Source organism: Rhipicephalus microplus, chromosome X, assembly GCF_043290135.1.
Source record: "Rhipicephalus microplus isolate Deutch F79 chromosome X, USDA_Rmic, whole genome shotgun sequence".
Lineage (NCBI taxonomy): Eukaryota > Metazoa > Arthropoda > Arachnida > Ixodida > Ixodidae > Rhipicephalus > Rhipicephalus microplus.
In genome coordinates, this window is record NC_134710.1 from 225,741,155 (window position 1) to 225,758,375 (window position 17,221).

The 17,221-nt window shown below is 44.2% G+C and overlaps 1 protein-coding gene across 5 annotated transcripts in view; it reads right to left on the reverse strand.

Moving 5' to 3' along the window:
• The window catches only part of LOC119187516 (serine/threonine-protein kinase 31), a 280,654-nt gene that overhangs the window by 45,005 nt on the left and 218,428 nt on the right, over window positions 1-17,221 (reverse strand). For all 5 annotated transcript variants that reach the window (XM_075878712.1, XM_075878711.1, XM_037435655.2 and 2 more), the window contains one exon: window positions 3,451-3,693. In XM_075878712.1, coding sequence (XP_075734827.1) covers window positions 3,451-3,693 — 243 coding nt within the window. The remainder of the gene's footprint in view (window positions 1-3,450; window positions 3,694-17,221) is intronic.

The following is a 17,221-nucleotide window of genomic DNA, read 5'->3' on the forward strand; positions in this document are numbered from 1 at the left end:
GATCGCTGAACCTCAGTATGAAACATTTTCAGGGGATGCGTGCATGAATTGCTTCACGCCTTCACCATAGAAAATTAAAACAGTTTCAAATAACTCATTTTTAACTTGGGTATTTTGCAATTGTTCTCGTGGCAACTGAGTGTACGTCAACAGGGCACCCAGCTGCAAATTCCCATTTTTTTCCTAATGAGCTCATTATAGCGTACACTGCCCATTTCTGCTGAAGCTCCCTAGTTCTGCCAAGCTCAAAATCTTTGCATTAACTGACACAGCGTGCCTGTCATCGCTTCAAAAATATAAAGAGATTGTTCGATAGGTGAAGCAATTTTCCTGCGTAATCAGTTCCCGTGAGCTGAAAATCACATTTGTTTTTGAGTGATAGCTCACAACATGAAGTGAGGCATACACGATGGTGCCCTATTATCGATTTGTTGACATTGGTTTTTTTTGAAGACAAAAGCCTTAGATGCGTCATCAAACACTGAAATTAACTACGGGCCTCCTGCATTGTCAATACGAGTGATACAAAAAATATCACATCACGACGTCACCATGATGTCACAGATCGATGAAACTTTTACGTCATCTTGACATCATTCACCATGTCATGTGATGACGCCATCACCTGACATGGTATCTATGCATTGGCGTTGTGATTTGTGGGCTGGTCACAGAAGTCATGTAAAACGGTGCCGAGTATAAACCTTGCAATGCCATCGATCCTGGGAGCAGCACAAAACCGCATTAAGCGCAGAAAGCTTTCGAAGGGGGGTTGGAAAGAATCAAGCCATGAAAAAAAAAAAAAAAAAGAATAAGGTTTTCACAGTTTCGATCATTTTAGGTGAATGCATAAGGGTGCTTGTGAGCTCTTGTTTTTTTCTTTATGTATTTTAGCTATGTAGTCAATTTTTCAAAATGTATAGATGATTCTTTCATCTTGAGATTGATATTGCTGATCCCCATGTTAGCATTCCCTGGTGGAGACACATCATCAGATTTTTGGCCGACGAAAGTGGGCTTGCGCGCTGTATGCCATATTATTACTATCTGTGGCTGTATGTCATATTATATTCTGTGGATACATGTGTATTCTTTTCTAGCATCCTTCTTGGTGTTTAAGCAGCATACTTCTAGAGTCAAGATGTGACAGTTGTTCAATAGCACTCGCCCTGTGCGCGTTCTTTTCATGCATCCTTTGTGTTTGAGTGGCGCGTTGCATGTATCGAGTTGCTTGCCCTTCTTTGTGTGATATTCTAATTTCTTGCTATCGAATTCATTGCTTCTTTCTCGCCACAGAACTTTTTTTTTTTCATGTGCATTTTCGCAAAACAAAACCATTGTGCCCGCGCCACATTACTGCTTCGAAAATGGGGAGTTTGCCAGTTGACACATCGTTCTACTTCATTTAAGAGGTCACAATGTTAATGTGAGAGTGCACTGCTGACGAAATTCAAGGATTTTCAATGACGGCTGAAAATTCCAAGACTTTCAAGGGCCTCGAAAATTCATTTTTCAAATTGAAGCGTTTTCAAAAACTTCAAGGACCTGTACGAACCCTGTCAGAAACACTTGGAAGAACTTTCGCTGCTTCAAGCCTGCCACTAGAGAGTCATTGCATTGAGAATACGCTATGGCTTACAGCACATTCCTGGGGTCGTTTGAGTCAACTGTCAGAAACACTTGGAAGAACTGTCGCTGCTTCGAGCCTGCCACTAGAGAGTCATTGCATAATGAAAACGCTATGGCTTAAAGCACATTTCTGTGGTCGTTTGAGAGCACTTCTGTGTTTACTAAAGCCTCTGGAGTGTTAGAAAACGACCAGTCGAACGTACTATTAAACACAGCAGTCCTACTATGTTGGACACGGTAGCCGGTCATACGAAAAGCGACAATAAAATCCTGACTACTAGACTGCATGCACAATGCCCACTGCCACATGTCTGCATACGCGGTATGAACACAGAGAAAGGGAAACTTCTTCGAAAAAATGATGGAAGTCATTTAATGGGCTAAACCTAGCAATTCTGCAAAATGATGAAGCTGCTGGTGATGATAATAACAAGAGTTCGTACTGTTCACTCATAGCAGTAGAATGTATCATAACGCTGGCTCCACGGCCTCCACAACTCGCTACGCAACGTGCCGAGGCGGATCGCAAAGACTACGCTGTTTTAATAAACTTCTCAAGTGTATTCTACTGGTAATACAATATTTTCTGGAAGAGCTCGCAAAAGGTTTGAAATAGTTGACGAACATTATTTTCACTGCATTTCTAAGCAGACACATAAGTAGAACACCTGCCTGCCACGTGAACGGACAGAGTTCGATTCTCACTCGGACCTAGATATTTTCATTATTTTATTTGCATCTTTCCCAATTTTTAAGTCACGCACAAGATGATATTCCACTCACAACCAAACACACCCATACCTAGACCCATGCCGGAATTTCTGCGGAACGAGCTTCTTATCACTATCACGTTAATATGCAAAAGTATTGCCACACCCTTTTCTTGTTCTTCCTTTAGTTAACATTTGTTCTGGCCTCTCCACATGTATGCTACTTAGCACAATTTGTTTGAAAATGGAGTCCTACTATACACAAAAATTTAAATGACTTTGCAGGCAATGTACAGAGGGGTCCACTGTTCAAGGTAACACTGGGGCGCGTGTCATCTGCTCAGCACCATCGCCGGCCAACTGCGGCAACTAGTTTGGTGCAGGAGCAGCGAGCGCTGTGGGCAGTGCTCGTTTGTCGTCTGCTACAGCTGCGGCCGTGCTTCAGCTCATCCCGAAGCGAAGCTAAAGTCACAAAGCTTAAACATAGTCACTTTTTTTCGAGCTAGAAAGAAAGTGAAGGAACGATCTGCAATCAGATAAATGACAGATCAGCCGAACGGCTGTCTTTCGTATGCCTTCTCGTAAAATAAAAATTGCCTGCTTCGAGAAAGCTTCCTGGTGGGGCCAGTTGAAGGTCTTTGTAAATTGTTTGTTCACCTCGAGCACTGCAGCTGCTCGTATCTGCATTGGTGCACGTGGAATACGCGCTCCACAAGAAAAAAATATTTTATATAGCTATGCTAGAAAAAGATGCCCTTAAAAGAAAAGGCATGCTTCTTTAACCATCAGAAACACTAATGAGGTAGTATTTTACATAATCTAATTTCCTTTCAACGTTGCCACAGCTTTCCATCTAAGCGTGGCTATGTAGCCTGCGGACAAATTTCAAAACGCGGGGGCGTCTGGCTTTGAGACGAGCTGAAGCACGGCCGCAACTGTACCAGACCATAAAGAAGCGCCGCCCACAGCACTCACAGCTCCTGCGTGAAACTAGTTGCTGTAGTCAGCCAGCAGAGGCACCGAGCAGACGACACGCGCTCCGGTTCCCTTTAACAGTGGACCCCTCTGTACACAGAGAGAAAATAAATCCATGTACATGAGATGACCATACCGGCATGTAGACACTGAAGTTGGGCAGATCAAGTGCCATGGACTTGCCATCATCACACACAACTACCCAGGCAGGGTGTACACGGCCATGGGCAGTAGAACATTTGCCCTTAGCAGGAGTATGTAGCTCATGAAGGGCAATTAGAATGCCATGCAGCAGCTCCAGGTGGTTCAGGAGAGGTTGGCCATGGTTCAGCAGAGGCTTTCCCACAGAAGGAACCATGACATAGACATGGCGCTGGTCCTGAAAGCACACCAGTACTCTATTTAGAACATATGAATTTATATTCCTATGAGAGGTTGTCCTCTAAAGTCTGCATTTACATGCTGATCAGAGTGGTAGTGTTGATATTGCAGTGTGCATTACAAGTTGCAATAAATAAAAAAGATGGTCAGTGAAAATAAACCAATATTGCCATGTGCAGTCATGAGATGTGTACTCTCAAATCCATCAAAGTACACTTAAACCTCATTATGACAAAGTTGTATCTTACACATAATAAGTTTGTTATATTTGAAAATTTGCTTTAAAGGTATATTCCTAACACTTTATCTATTCCAAGACTATTTCATTTATTTTGTTATAACCAATATTTCGTTATATCAAGGTTTGAGTGTATTTGCAATTCTGTCCATTACAAATGATCCACAAATATACTATAGTTTTGGTTATAACCAGTTTATATGTAGAAAGAGCTTTTGGGCTAGTAGGAGCAATCAGGCCATTTTAACAAGCATAAAGCTTTAGACAGGATTGTGAAAAAGGCGTAAGAAAAGCATTAACCCTATACGGTTCATTGTCCGGTCCCTCCCTACAACGGCCCACTGTCAGGCACCTTTGTTACCTTATTGTGCACTGCTTAAAAGACGAACACTGAAGATGAAGTAACACTGAATAGATACCAACTAGCCCAAGCAAGTACCTTTATAAGTCGGGCATCACACAGTGACAAAATATCGCTGAAAGACTTTGCTGCAATATCAACTGCAAAAAGAAAGACTTGGAAAGTTACTCTTGCACAGCAGTTGTTTTTTTTCTCACGATAGCCAGACTGGCAAAATACTTCAGACCACAATGTTCAGCAAATCTGTAAAATTTTCAAGCCACAAAAAGTCAAGATAGAACATTACAGTTCTTGCTTTGCATCTTATTTGCAGTCCTGTCCAAAGAAACCTGTGAAAATTTGTCTACAAAATTAATCCTGCAATAAATTTCACTTTTTATGAATCCTGCCATATCACAAAGCTTAATGATCAATACTTTTGGCAATTACTATTGCAATGCTATAGATACTTACTATAATCAATTTTAGTGCAGTAATTCGCATGTCTATGGAAACACGTGTGGCACCGCACTGCATGCAACCAGTATATTTAGTTGCTTCCAGAAATGTGCAAAAATGAGTAAGAAACAACCCACAAGTAGTTATAAACTTCCATAGTTTGAAAATATATTATGTCCTGCCGTGTAGAATATTCAGGAAGACAAGGCAAAAGGCATACTGCTAACAATATTTAAGGTTCTACATGCCAAAACTACCCTACGATTATGAGGCATGCCATAGTGGAGGACTCCAAATTTTTCACCATATGATGTATTTCACTTTTACTGATATAGCATATCATATGGGCCTCTAGCATTTTACTTCCACCTAAATGGAACTGCTGCGGCCAATTTGAATCCGTGACTTTTGGGTCAGCAGTCACACACCGTAAGCACTGCCCCACCATAGCGGAAAGGCGTACTGCTGTCTACAATCCTGTCAGCTTATTGCCTAGCAAATGATAAGGATGCGGTGGATGAGGGCGCCAGAGGCACCAGCCCTTATCGTCCTCGAAAAAACTGCTAATGGTCAAAAAACATCATTTTTACATAGCCATGTCATCAATTAATTTAATAACACACACGCACATGCATGTATATAAAATAATATTGCTACCTTTAAAGGGCCAGTAAACAACCCAAAGGTCCACGAATTGTTACGAAGAGAAATATGCGCACTTTTGCTATGTGAACATGCTGCCACAAAAATTTTTCAGATGCGTGCAATAACAAAGAAGTTACAGGGGTTAGAACACCTGTTTCAGTGGGTTTCAAGTTTTTGCCCTACCTCACCACCCTTCCCCGCCATAGAGAAGGAAAAGACTCTACCCACTTGATGATGATGTTTGGTGTTTTGTGGCGCAAGGGCGATTCAATGGCCAAAGAGCGCCAGGTCATAGGACTAGAGATGTGAACAATGAGTATAAGTGGCTGTATAAGTGTCTTAAAATTCCTCGCACTAAGGTGGGTAAAAACATAGAAGTATTAAAATCATGACTAAGACATGAAATGTATGTAGTGTGAATAGATGGCGAAAGTTCACGATAATAAAACCATGGTGGACATGAATGACATTAGCACAAGTGCCTCGGTCGACTACGCCCTTGTGTGCAAGGGCCGCGAGGCAAGTGCTTTGTTGAGTATAGCCATCGCAGCAGCAACCTCTTCTCAGAGAGATTGTCCTGCACAGATGCCTGAAAATATAGCGTGAGAACTGTTTACCTCCTTTAAAAATGCAAACAACAATAGACAACTAAAAAGCGGTTCCCTACCTATAAAGATTGATGAGTGCAAAGTAATTTGATGGCGGAAGGGTAACTGAAAGTGTTTTCCTCTAATTACATCCAGTTACATCATAACATGAAGCTCAGTGAGAGGTTCACCTCACTTTTCACAGAGAGGTGGATCACCACCAGACAAAAGGTGTGAGTGTGTGCTGTGTGTATGTCCTATTCTTAATCTGGTAAGTGTTATTTTTGTGTAGCGCAACTTCGACATTGGTCACCAATTCGCGATATGTGGCTTGATGAGGCGAAGTTTATTTTTGTTAGCCTATGCCATAAATGCTGCATAGTCCCTGAGCTTTCGTTTAATGAAGGGTTTGAGGTCAAGTGCAGGGACAGATATAGATGTATTGATGGTGGCATTCTTGTCGGCGAAAACAGGGAGCTAATCCGCTAACACGTTTCCTTGAATGTCGTGATGTCCTGGCATCCAGCAGACTGTGACAGACTGTTGCTGGGCATAGATCGTGCATAGAAGTGAGTAGACAGAGACAAGGATAGTGTTCGTGCGTTTTTTAAAAGATTTCAGAGATGTTACTACGCTTGGAGAATCAGTATATATCGCAGCTTTTGGCAGTTTAAATTCTTTGATATGCTTGATGACTGATAATATTGCGTATGCCTCTGCAGTGATGATGCTCGTCGTATTGGGGTGCAGAACACCTACATCTGAAAAAGATGGACCAACCGCTGTGTAGGACACAGAAGCGAGAGCCTGGGGCATCGCTAAAAAATTCCAGACATGAATATTTATGCTGCAGTTCAAGGAAGTGTGTATAAATGTGCGCAATAGGCACGCTTTTAGTAACTTTAACGTAGGATATATCACAATCTATGAGCTGCCACTGCCATGGCGGGACATATAGAGCGAGAGCAGCCAAACAGAGCTCACAAAGTGGCACACGCATTTCTTCGGCTAGACTCCTCACACGAAGTGCCTAGGGCTGTCTCATGGCAGGGCGGTTTTCAAAAAAAGAAATAGAACTGGACAAGTAATTGATGATGGAGTGTACGAGGTGTTCGTAGTTTGTGTTTATTTGAAGGAAGTATAGAAAGAATAGGTAGGATCTCTGGAGATGTAGTAACCACTCGTTCGATTCAACGTACAGGCTTTCTACAAGGATAGTTCAAAAAGCACCTGTAGAAAGACGAATTCCAAGATGGTGAACATGGTCGAGCATCTTTATGGCAGTTGGCGTTGCAGACTGGTATATTATTGCTCCGCAATCTAGGCATGTACGTACCAGGCTTTTGTATAGATTCATGAGACACTTCTTGTCACTACCCCATGAAGTGCATGACAATTCTTTCAAAATATTCATGGTTTTCAAGCACTTGTTTTTTAGGTACTTAATATGTGCTATGAATGTTAGTTTGCTGTCTAATATTAGGCGTAGGAACTTATGCTCACTTTCAACAGACAGACGTTGACCATGCAGGTGAACGTCCTAATCAAGATGAAGGCCTCTCTTTCTCGAGTATAACACACAAGTGCTCTTTTGTGTGTTCAGATTAAACCCATTATCATCGGCCCATTTTAAAACCTTGTTTAGACCCAACTGAACCTGCCGTTCACACATCAAAAGGTTGCACGATTTTAAGTCGACATGTACGTCATCGACGTATATGCAATAAAACATGTTTCGTGGGATGGACATGCGCAAGGAGTTCATTTTGATTATAAAATAAGTGTACAACTCAATACACCTCCTTGCGGCACTCCTGTCTCCTGTACTAATGTTTGTGACAGATTGGTTCCCCCTCTAACACGGAATGTTCGACTGGACAGATAACTCTCAATTACACAGAACATTCTGCCGCGCACAAATGTGAAAGATCTCCGAGTATGCCGAAGTGCCACGTAGTGTGATAGGCTTTCTTCATGCCGAGGAACACAAAAAGAAAAATTGGTTATGTGTAAAAGCGTCACGGATTTGTGTCTCAATACGGATTAAGTTGTCCATGGTAGATTTCCCTTCTCTAAACCTGGACTGGTGTGACTCAAGTAGACTGTTTGTTTCAAGAAAGTGTATCAGTCTTCTATTTATCATTTTTTTCAGAGACCTTGCATAGACAACTGGTAAGGGAGATAGGCCTGTAACTGTAGACTAAGGATAGGTCATTGTCCTATTTTTCAATCGGAACAATAATGACTTCTTTTCAGGCAGTGGGGATCTCATTGGAAAACCAAATGGCCTTATACAGAGAAAGAAGGGCATTTTGAGTTTTAGAGAGCAAATGTTTTAGCATTTCGTATACGACTAGGTCGGAACCTGGAGCGGATTTATTGTAGTAACTTAGTGATGCCTGCAGCTTATCTGAATGAAAGCGTTCATTGTATACCTCGTGTTGTGTGGATTTCCCCTCAAGTTTCTGTTTTTCTATTTTTTGTTTTGTATCGTTGGAAGGCTTCAGGATAGTGCAACGAGCTCAACACCTGTTCGAAGTAGGCACCTAGGAAGCTTGCCTGGTCTTCCAAGTAGTCACGTTGTGTGTTTCCTAGGGTGAAGGAAAGTGGTTCTTTTCCTGTTACCCTGCTAACCATGTTCTAGACATTGCCCTCATGTGTATACAAATTGATGCCTGATAGAAACTTCCGCCAACTTGCTCTCCTGGCCTGCCGGCGCTTTTTTCCTGCCTTCATACTTTATTTTCTTAAAGCTTTTGAGATTCTCAGCTGTCGGAGACTCCCGAAGCAGCCTCCATGCTGTTTTGCTGTTTGCGGCATTTCGGTACTCAGAGTTCCACCACGGCAAACGTCGTTTTTCAGAGTGCCCATTCGTTTGTGGGATGCATTATATTGCAGCATCAATCAGAAAAGCTGTGAAATATTCGACAGCAGCATCTATGCTTAAAGTGAATATGTCAGTCCAACCTAAACAAGTGATGGTATAAAAATGTTTTCATACGGCTCTGTTTATTAGCTATTTGAAAACCTGTGGTGCACACTCAGTTGATGTAGGTGTGCTGAAAACTACGGGAAAATGGTCACTCCCGTAGGAATTACTGATGACTTTCCAATGAAGTAGAGGCACAAGCGATGGAGATGGAAAAGGAGCCACGCCGCTCTTTCGGCACCAAGGGTACCATAGTATCATTTTCCTCCTCGGAGGCACTGGATGCCCGCACGTGCGAGCTGGTGGTTCGAATTCCGGGCCCTGCCTGATGACACGAGGCCGTGAGACCTGAGGACCCTGAAGTAGAGCTGTGCGCCACCACACCGCGTCGCTGCACATTTCCGCTCACCCCATTCACGCCACCGCCAATATTTCGAGAGAGACCGTCGCACTGCGGTTTGTCTTATTTTAACCTCAGTGGGGAATCTGGGCACAAAATAAATTGCTTCACTTCATTTTCTGCAGCTTTAAAACTTTTGAGAGTGGGGTTTGAGGGGTCTTGCCTGCTCTCTTGTTTCCGTGTTTGCATGCCCTGTCTAATAGCACCCTAGAACGGCTTTTTAAGATACGCAATTAAGCCTGCTATTCTCTCTTGGTGTTTCTCGTTCTTTTGGAACCCTTCGTGATGCCAGATGGTGATTTACATTATATTAGAGCATATATTCGCGAATGAATCATATACGATAAATTCCAGTTGTAAAATGTTTCTACTCTAATTTGCCATGCATTCTACTCTTATGTGCACCCCTGTTCTTCCTCGTGCCTCGCGTGAATATCATGCGCAATGAACTTGTGATTTCACTGCATGTTGCGAGTTTTCGATAGCACAAGTGGAAATAACAGATAGTAGCCCACAAGCTCAAAATCCTGATCGGCTCAACGCTTAGCGCTCAGATTGCACACGTGCCTTATGAAGACATAATTTTGGAAGAAAGACAGCCTGCAAGAGTTGTAGTGAAGGCAGTGTAGTGGCATGTAATGGATAGCAAAATTTATTTTATATATATATATTACTGACGGTGTAAGCACAGCAGGTGTTATGTAGTTTAAACACATTGGCGTAACTCTTACACGAAATTTACAATGAAAAATGCACGTCGAAACAATCTGCAACAAGCCCTTCGAAAGCTATGGTGTCTTCGAAGCACGTTAAAGCAAGATAACAAAAAAATGCTGACTGACAGCGCATAAGACTTTGGTCAGACAGGAATATGTGTTGGCTGTTTGGTTGCCTCACCACAAACGTGACATACAGTCGAATCTCGTTAATTTGAACTCGAAGGGGCCCAAAATTTATTCGAATTAAAAGAAGTTTGAATTAATGAAAGCTAAATAAACGGAGGGCTCTCCATGCAGTGGCACATGTGCATTGAGCTAACACACGAGGGATAAGTTTCAGAAGACTTACATTTATTCACAAATCACAGGTCATCCGTCATTGATTGAAGTAATCGATGATGCGCATCGTTGCACACATTTGCCTTGCAGCGAGTCAATCGATTTGCATGCAGCTTGCAAAGCATTTCTACTTCGGTTTCAGCATTCTCCTGGCAAGATAAGTTGCAGGCGGAAATGTCCAGCACCGACACTTTCTAAAGACGGTGGTGGTAGTGGTTGGAAGAAGAGAAAGGCACCTAATTTCTGCAGCCCGGTAGGGAGCACGGCGCAGAGGACAACAACAACTGCACAGCAGAGCCTCTCGCTCTCCGCTACGCCGCCGCAGCATGGCCAGCACGTGACGAAAAAGGAGGAGCGTCTCCACGCGGAGAGAAGCAGATCGGCATTTGAGAAAAAACCAACACTCCACGGCAGCCTTTTTTCTTTTTTTTTTTTTGTGCTCTCTTTGTGCACGTCGTTGAAAGGAGAAGGACTACGTGGCAGGGACGGGAAAGGAACAAGCGTGGCACCGGAGCATGAGAGACCCCCCTCAAGGCCCAGAGCCGTGCTCCCGCAAGGGGCAAGGGCTGCAGAAGATAGCGCCTTTTTCTTTTCCTTCAACCACACATTTATTCAACCCAGTGACAGCAATCTTTTTTTTCCTCTCTCTGTTCGCTCGCGGCGTTGGAAGGAAAAGGGTCTTTACGTGGCAGGCATGGAAAAGGAAGAAGCGTGACACGGGCGTATCGCAGATCAGCATTTGAGTGAGAGAAAACATTCCACCGCACCCTTTTCTTTCCTTTTCGTTTCATTCGCGCGCAGCAATGAGGTGTCGCAGGTGCCGCCACGGGATTGGGCGGGGTGCTGAGAGCATGTTCGGAGCGCGGTAGGTTCGAATTAACTGCCACAAGTGCTTGCGCGTTCGAATTACCGGACGTTTTCGCCCTTTGGAATACACATAGCTTTGACAGGACCTCAGCGCAAGTTCGAATTAACCAGAAGTTCGAATTAAGCGTGTTCGAATTAATGAGATTGGACTGAACCTATAATAGAATTCTTTTTAAAACAATACTGCTTGCATTTCGTTGCTATGACCTTGCTCGCCTAGTTCGCACACGCATGTTTCAACGCTGCAGCCCCTCTTGAACATTGGTGCACTTAAAACCGTGCCAAGATATTTTCCACTGGTTTAAGTGCTCTGGTACCCATACCCTTCGTTGCATCTTCTGCACACCGGTGAATTGATTCTCTAAGTATTGTGCCCGTTAGATCAATTCAGAATTATTTCCGTATTCTTTTTAGTTTTTTTCTTTTCTTTAGAATGCACATTTTCGTAATGAGCTTGATTAATGTCTCCGCAGACTCAATGCTGAGCAATTAGAAGAAAGAATTGCGTAAATATGTATTTTGTTAAAGTGTGTTATTATAAAGATGCTGAGAATTCGTATTTACACCTGCTATATCTAGAAAACTGAGACAGCAGTATTCGTAAACAAATAACATTAAGACGTGTTGCTATCACGTTAACTGCTGTGCACTTACGGAAGACAGATTTAATTTTTTTTTTTTTCAAAATTCAAGGGGCAAGTTTCTATTAACACCAATTTTTGCATCTCCGCCCTATGGAGAGGCTGAGTTGGACTGGCGGGTAGCACAGAGAATTTGACCGAAAGCAGCTATGAGCTTGAAGCGCCACTCTGCTCAGGACAGCTGCTTCACCCTTTCATACCAGTGCCGTGCTTCTGCACCTCTCCGAAGACGGTCGATGGCCAGGGTCCATTTCTACACAGGCCCTGTCTAGGCCTCACGCACTGCTGCCGCATTGACGGTTGCCACCCAGCTGTAGGCACTGTTCTGGAACCTGTGAAATTCACGTAGTTCGCAGACGACCGTGATGGTGGGGTGGCAGATGGCAACACATATCACCGACACGAAGCAGCCCAGCTGGTGTGAGAGCTGGATGAGAGAAGACCGAAGCTCTCTACGTTGCTCAGGTGGGCTCAAGTGCTCAGGTAGGTTGTGCGAGGCGGCTATATCCAACATTGTGTTAATGACACGCAATGCTGGCCACATCGTAGGAGGTCGCTTGGAGATTGACGCTGTCAGTTCGACGCAGATCCGCTGCGCTGTCAGGTGCGAAGCCCCGAAAGTCGGTGATAACAGTTTTCGAGTAAGTAGCGGTTGCAGCACTTATGCCGGCGAAATTGACGAGCACAGAAGCCTGGATGGCGTTCCGTGATGGCTCGTATGTTGGCAGAGTACTGCAATAGGAATGTAAGCGATAGGAAGTGTGAGGGGCATTCCCAAAGGACAGGAGCCTGCGCAGATCCCTGTCGTGAAGCGGTGGCAGGGTGTCCATCAAGTCGTGCCCTAGAATCACAGGGGAGGCATGAATGCCGTCCACTGGTGGTGTGACAGGCAGCTGAAGTGGTGGTCGGAACCCCATCTCTAAGAAAGCGTGAACGGCGTCCTCGGTGGAGAAGCCCGCGGTGCCGACGACCCGCGAAGACACGTACTGGTGGCTTCATCCATAGGGTTCACTTGTCAAACTGGGCCATTGTAATGACGAGAAGCACGTGGACAGCACCCGTTTCTGGGCCGACTATGCTATAGTCTGTCTCTTCTTCCTCTACTTCTCCTGAACTGCCCATACCCCGGTGTCGCTCTTCGTCATCACACTGCGTTTCTCGTCATTACAATGACACAGTCAACAATATATGTCTAAGTTAAATGTTAAATGTCTAAGTTGTACTTAGACATTTTAAAGTGGTCACTGAAGAGGTTTTAGATTTCCAAAAATTGATGTATTTCTGAAGTGCAAACCCTTGAAATTGCAGTTACTAAGATTTATTTGTGATCATACAACTAGAGGTGCAATAACAACTAATTAAAATTATGACTAAGCCTTGCCCACTATACCTCTCAGGGTCAGTCAGTAGAGGCGATGGAAGGAGAAAGCAGAAGCATCATAAATACAGGGGTCACCTTCATCAATACTGCCTGCAGGTTTCTCTAATCTGTCGTACAGTATTTGTGGCCCTTCAGGAGGACACTAATGGCAAATACAATTTATCCCAGAGTGAAGGGTGAATGATTGAGAGCGTCTCGTACCCGTGTCATATTGGCGTTTGGAAGGTCTTTGAAACAATGGTCTGTTGACTGAACTGTCAAGCACGAGCTGCCACATGGGTGGTTCTAAAGGACATTGAGAGAATAGTCTGTCAAGTTAACACAGCACACTACTGGTCCACTGAAATTTCTATGGCCATTGAGCGACGAAAGCCCCCCCAAAAAAAGTATACCCAAGATGCAGTATATGTGAGTGTTGTGAATTATTTAATAGAGTATTTTCAGCACTCCAAAAGTGTGAAGTACACCTACTCTCAATAACAGTCATGTGCTTGTCTTCAGCGAGCCATCTTTCTGTGTATCGCTTGCCACAATTTCACTGTTCAATAGATTGAAAGCTAAATAAGCATTCCTACAAATCAACAATTTATTGAAATATTTAAAGGACATCAGCAGACATATATAGTATATCTCAACCAATTCTGTTGCAGCAGACAGTATTCTGTTGAAGTATTCTGTTGTAGCAGACATAATTAAGTTCTTAAGCAAACTTGTATTGTTTAACTTGAGGTAACATGAATACGAAAATAAGGATCAGCAGCGCAACACAATGTTTACAAGAAACACCTGACCCACTCAACGGCTGTTCAAAACTTCTATGTAGCAGCACGACTACCCCATCGAGTCGATAAAATTGTGGCATGTTGATGGCCATCGACTGAACGGCCCATGTGACACAGGTATAAACCGCCAATATTACACGGGCCTCTACCATTCTGTCTCCACTGAATTGCGATCGCCACGACCGGGATGGAAGCCGTGACCTTAGGGTCAGCAGCCGAGCACCCTAACCCCTGATCTACAACCGCAGACAAACAACACACAAAAAGACAAAACAATTATTAATTGGACTTTCAAACCCTGAACATTGCTGAACTTCATTGGGGGCGGTCCTGTCAAATTGTTTCATTTTTTTTGTCTTGTTTCTGTGCACTGCTCAACATGTTAAGATATTCTTATGTTGCATTTATGCTGACTTGTTTTTGCATTCCTCACAGACCCTGCTTCTTATATATTGCAAATCAACTGCCATAAACAGTGGCTGTTAGTCAGTACCGCATTTCTAATTCTTACTTTGTCCCACATGAAGCACTGTTTGGTTTCCTTCTAATAACAGTAATGCTACCGAGATATTGCCACTTAGAGCAATTTTTGGAGCAGCAAAATTTTCCTTTTGGAGCACTTTGGAGCAGCAAAATTTTTCATTTGGAGTACTTTGGAGCAGCAAAATTTTCTATTTTCGAGCACTTTGGAGCAGTAAAATTTTCCATCTTGGAGCAATCTGGAGCAGGTAACTTCACATCCTGGAGGAGAAGCAAGTTGCATTTACAATGAAGGACATTATTTACATTCAAGAGCCTTGAAAGAATGTGAAGAGCTAGAAATATTAGATTCATTGCAAAATTCACGGAGCCAAACATCTTAGAAGCACTCCCTATTTCAGTTGATAATGCAAGAATAAAGGCGTCGTGCTGTTGAGCATTCTGGTAAAACTCGCTCAGTGATTATTTCCATAGTAAATAAACAAAATACTAATACAATAAAATTGTACTTCATGAAATAATATATTGTTGCGTAGATGCACGAAGACAAAGAAGCGTATATGGTGAACGCACTTGTTGCCCAGAGCGAGAGAGGAAGAGGAGGATCGGGAGGATCTTTAGCCAGTCGGCCGCTTCTGAGCTGCCCCTCACGACCTAATAAACGGCCCCTTTCAACGTCGTGGTGGAGGAGCTGGGTAAGCGCTTCAACTACGGAACGATCACTGCCAAAGCTTCAGCGAAGCCGTCGACTTGCTGGTCTCCCACCATCTGCCCTGAGTGACTTCGACACGCCCGAAGAAGCAGGCGTTTCCAGGACAGCACCATCTGGCCCGCTTCCGTACTACTGAGTTCCACCACCCTTCGGAGGAAAAGCCGAAGAAGATGGCGACGCCTGGCTCACCAAGTACAAACGTGTGAGCAAGTCGAACGGTTGGGATGCAGCCGCTATGCTAGCCAATGTAGTGTTCTCCCTGACCGACACCGCACTGCTATGGTACGAGAACCACGAGGACGCACTCATGACGTGGGATCTTTTTGTTGAAGAGCTCAGGGCGTGTTTCGGCGACTCGGTTGCCAGAAAAAAGCGGGCTGAGCAAACACTGTCGCAACGGGCACAGCTACCAGGTGAGACATGACCCACTTACATAGAAGAAGTATTAAGGCTGTGCAAGGTGGTCTGTGCTACTAAGTCGAAAGAGGACAAAGTTGGGCATCTGCTCAAGGGGATTGCTGAGGACGTGTATAATTTTCTAATTGGAAAAGAAAGCCTCAGTTCTGTGTTCGACGTCATTCAGCATTGCCGAACGTTTGAAACGCTCAAGATGCGTCGAATTGCGCCCAAGTTTGGTCGGCTGGCTAATGTTACAACTGTTGCCAGTGTGGACACGAATCCTGGCCTCGACCTTTTTTCTACCATTTGACAGATTGTTCGTGAGGAACTGTCCCACCGAGAAATGTCGTGTTCGACAGCTGACCATCGCGAGTTGTGTCTGCCACGTGAGGCTATGGATGTGCCTCCTTTGACCCCATGGCAACCGACGATGAGCGCGGCAACTGTGGAGTACAGCCCAGCCCCGCAGTCAAGAATGACAACCAGATTTCCCGCGTCGCGGTATGACCGACGCTCTCAGCGCATGCCTCCTCGACACCCGACGTCTCGGTACGACTCACCCAACCAGTACATCCGTCACACAAGAGCAAATGATGACGCCCTAATCATCGACGAGCAACCGACGTTTTGACCTCGGCCGGTGTGCTATTCCTGCGGTGTGCCAGGCCACATATCGCGATTTTGCAACCGTCGGGTGACTCCTCGATATCACCAACCATCTGACTTTTCACGACCCTTCGAACAGCCTCATGGTGTCCGGCGGCCGGCCCACATACCACCTGATGACAACTATTGGCCCAGCAGCTTCCGCAACCACTCCCCGGCATCTCACAGGAGTTTAACGCCCCCACCGCGACCTCGTGCTCATCGTTCTCCTTCACCGCTGCGTCGCAAAGCGCCCTCTTCGCCACCGGAAAACTAGCCAGCGCGGCCAATGGGGGTGAGGTCGCTGGAAACGTGCTACTGAGACAAATACCTCCTGTGTGTATGTTTAAAAACAAAGTGCGTGTTTTGGTGGATCATGTGCCTGTGATGGCCTTGGTGGACACAGGTGCAACGATTTTCGTGACGAGTGCTTCCTTTAAAGACGTGTTAGGGCAGAAAGTTGTTTTTTACCTGGATAAAACTTCGACGTTCTGCGGAGTGAGTGGAGAGCCATTGCGCCCTATTGGTGTGTGTAGTGCTGAGGTATTTTTGGGAGGCCTTATGATACTATGGGTGACAGAAGACGCGCTGATGCGGAGATCGCAGGGGGAGAGTGCCACCGCGCACCTTCTAGCTTGCGCGGCGTTCGATATATCCAAAGGCGTGTAAAAATACCATTTGATATAAATGTGCGAATTTCTATACCATTACAAAGCAATTTGAAGGGAACAAATTGAGCGTTCGATATACCCGAAAATTCTATATATGTGCGTTCGATATATGTGTGTTCGATATAACCATGTTTGACTGTACACAATTTAACAAATTTCATTTTCCATTTGCCACAACATTTTATGTGGCTAGGGCATTCTGTCTATACTTCATAAAACTCTTACCGTGTCCTCTAAAAAGCAGTGCACAAAACAAAATCTACAGGGTACCTCATGCATACACCTAAAAGAA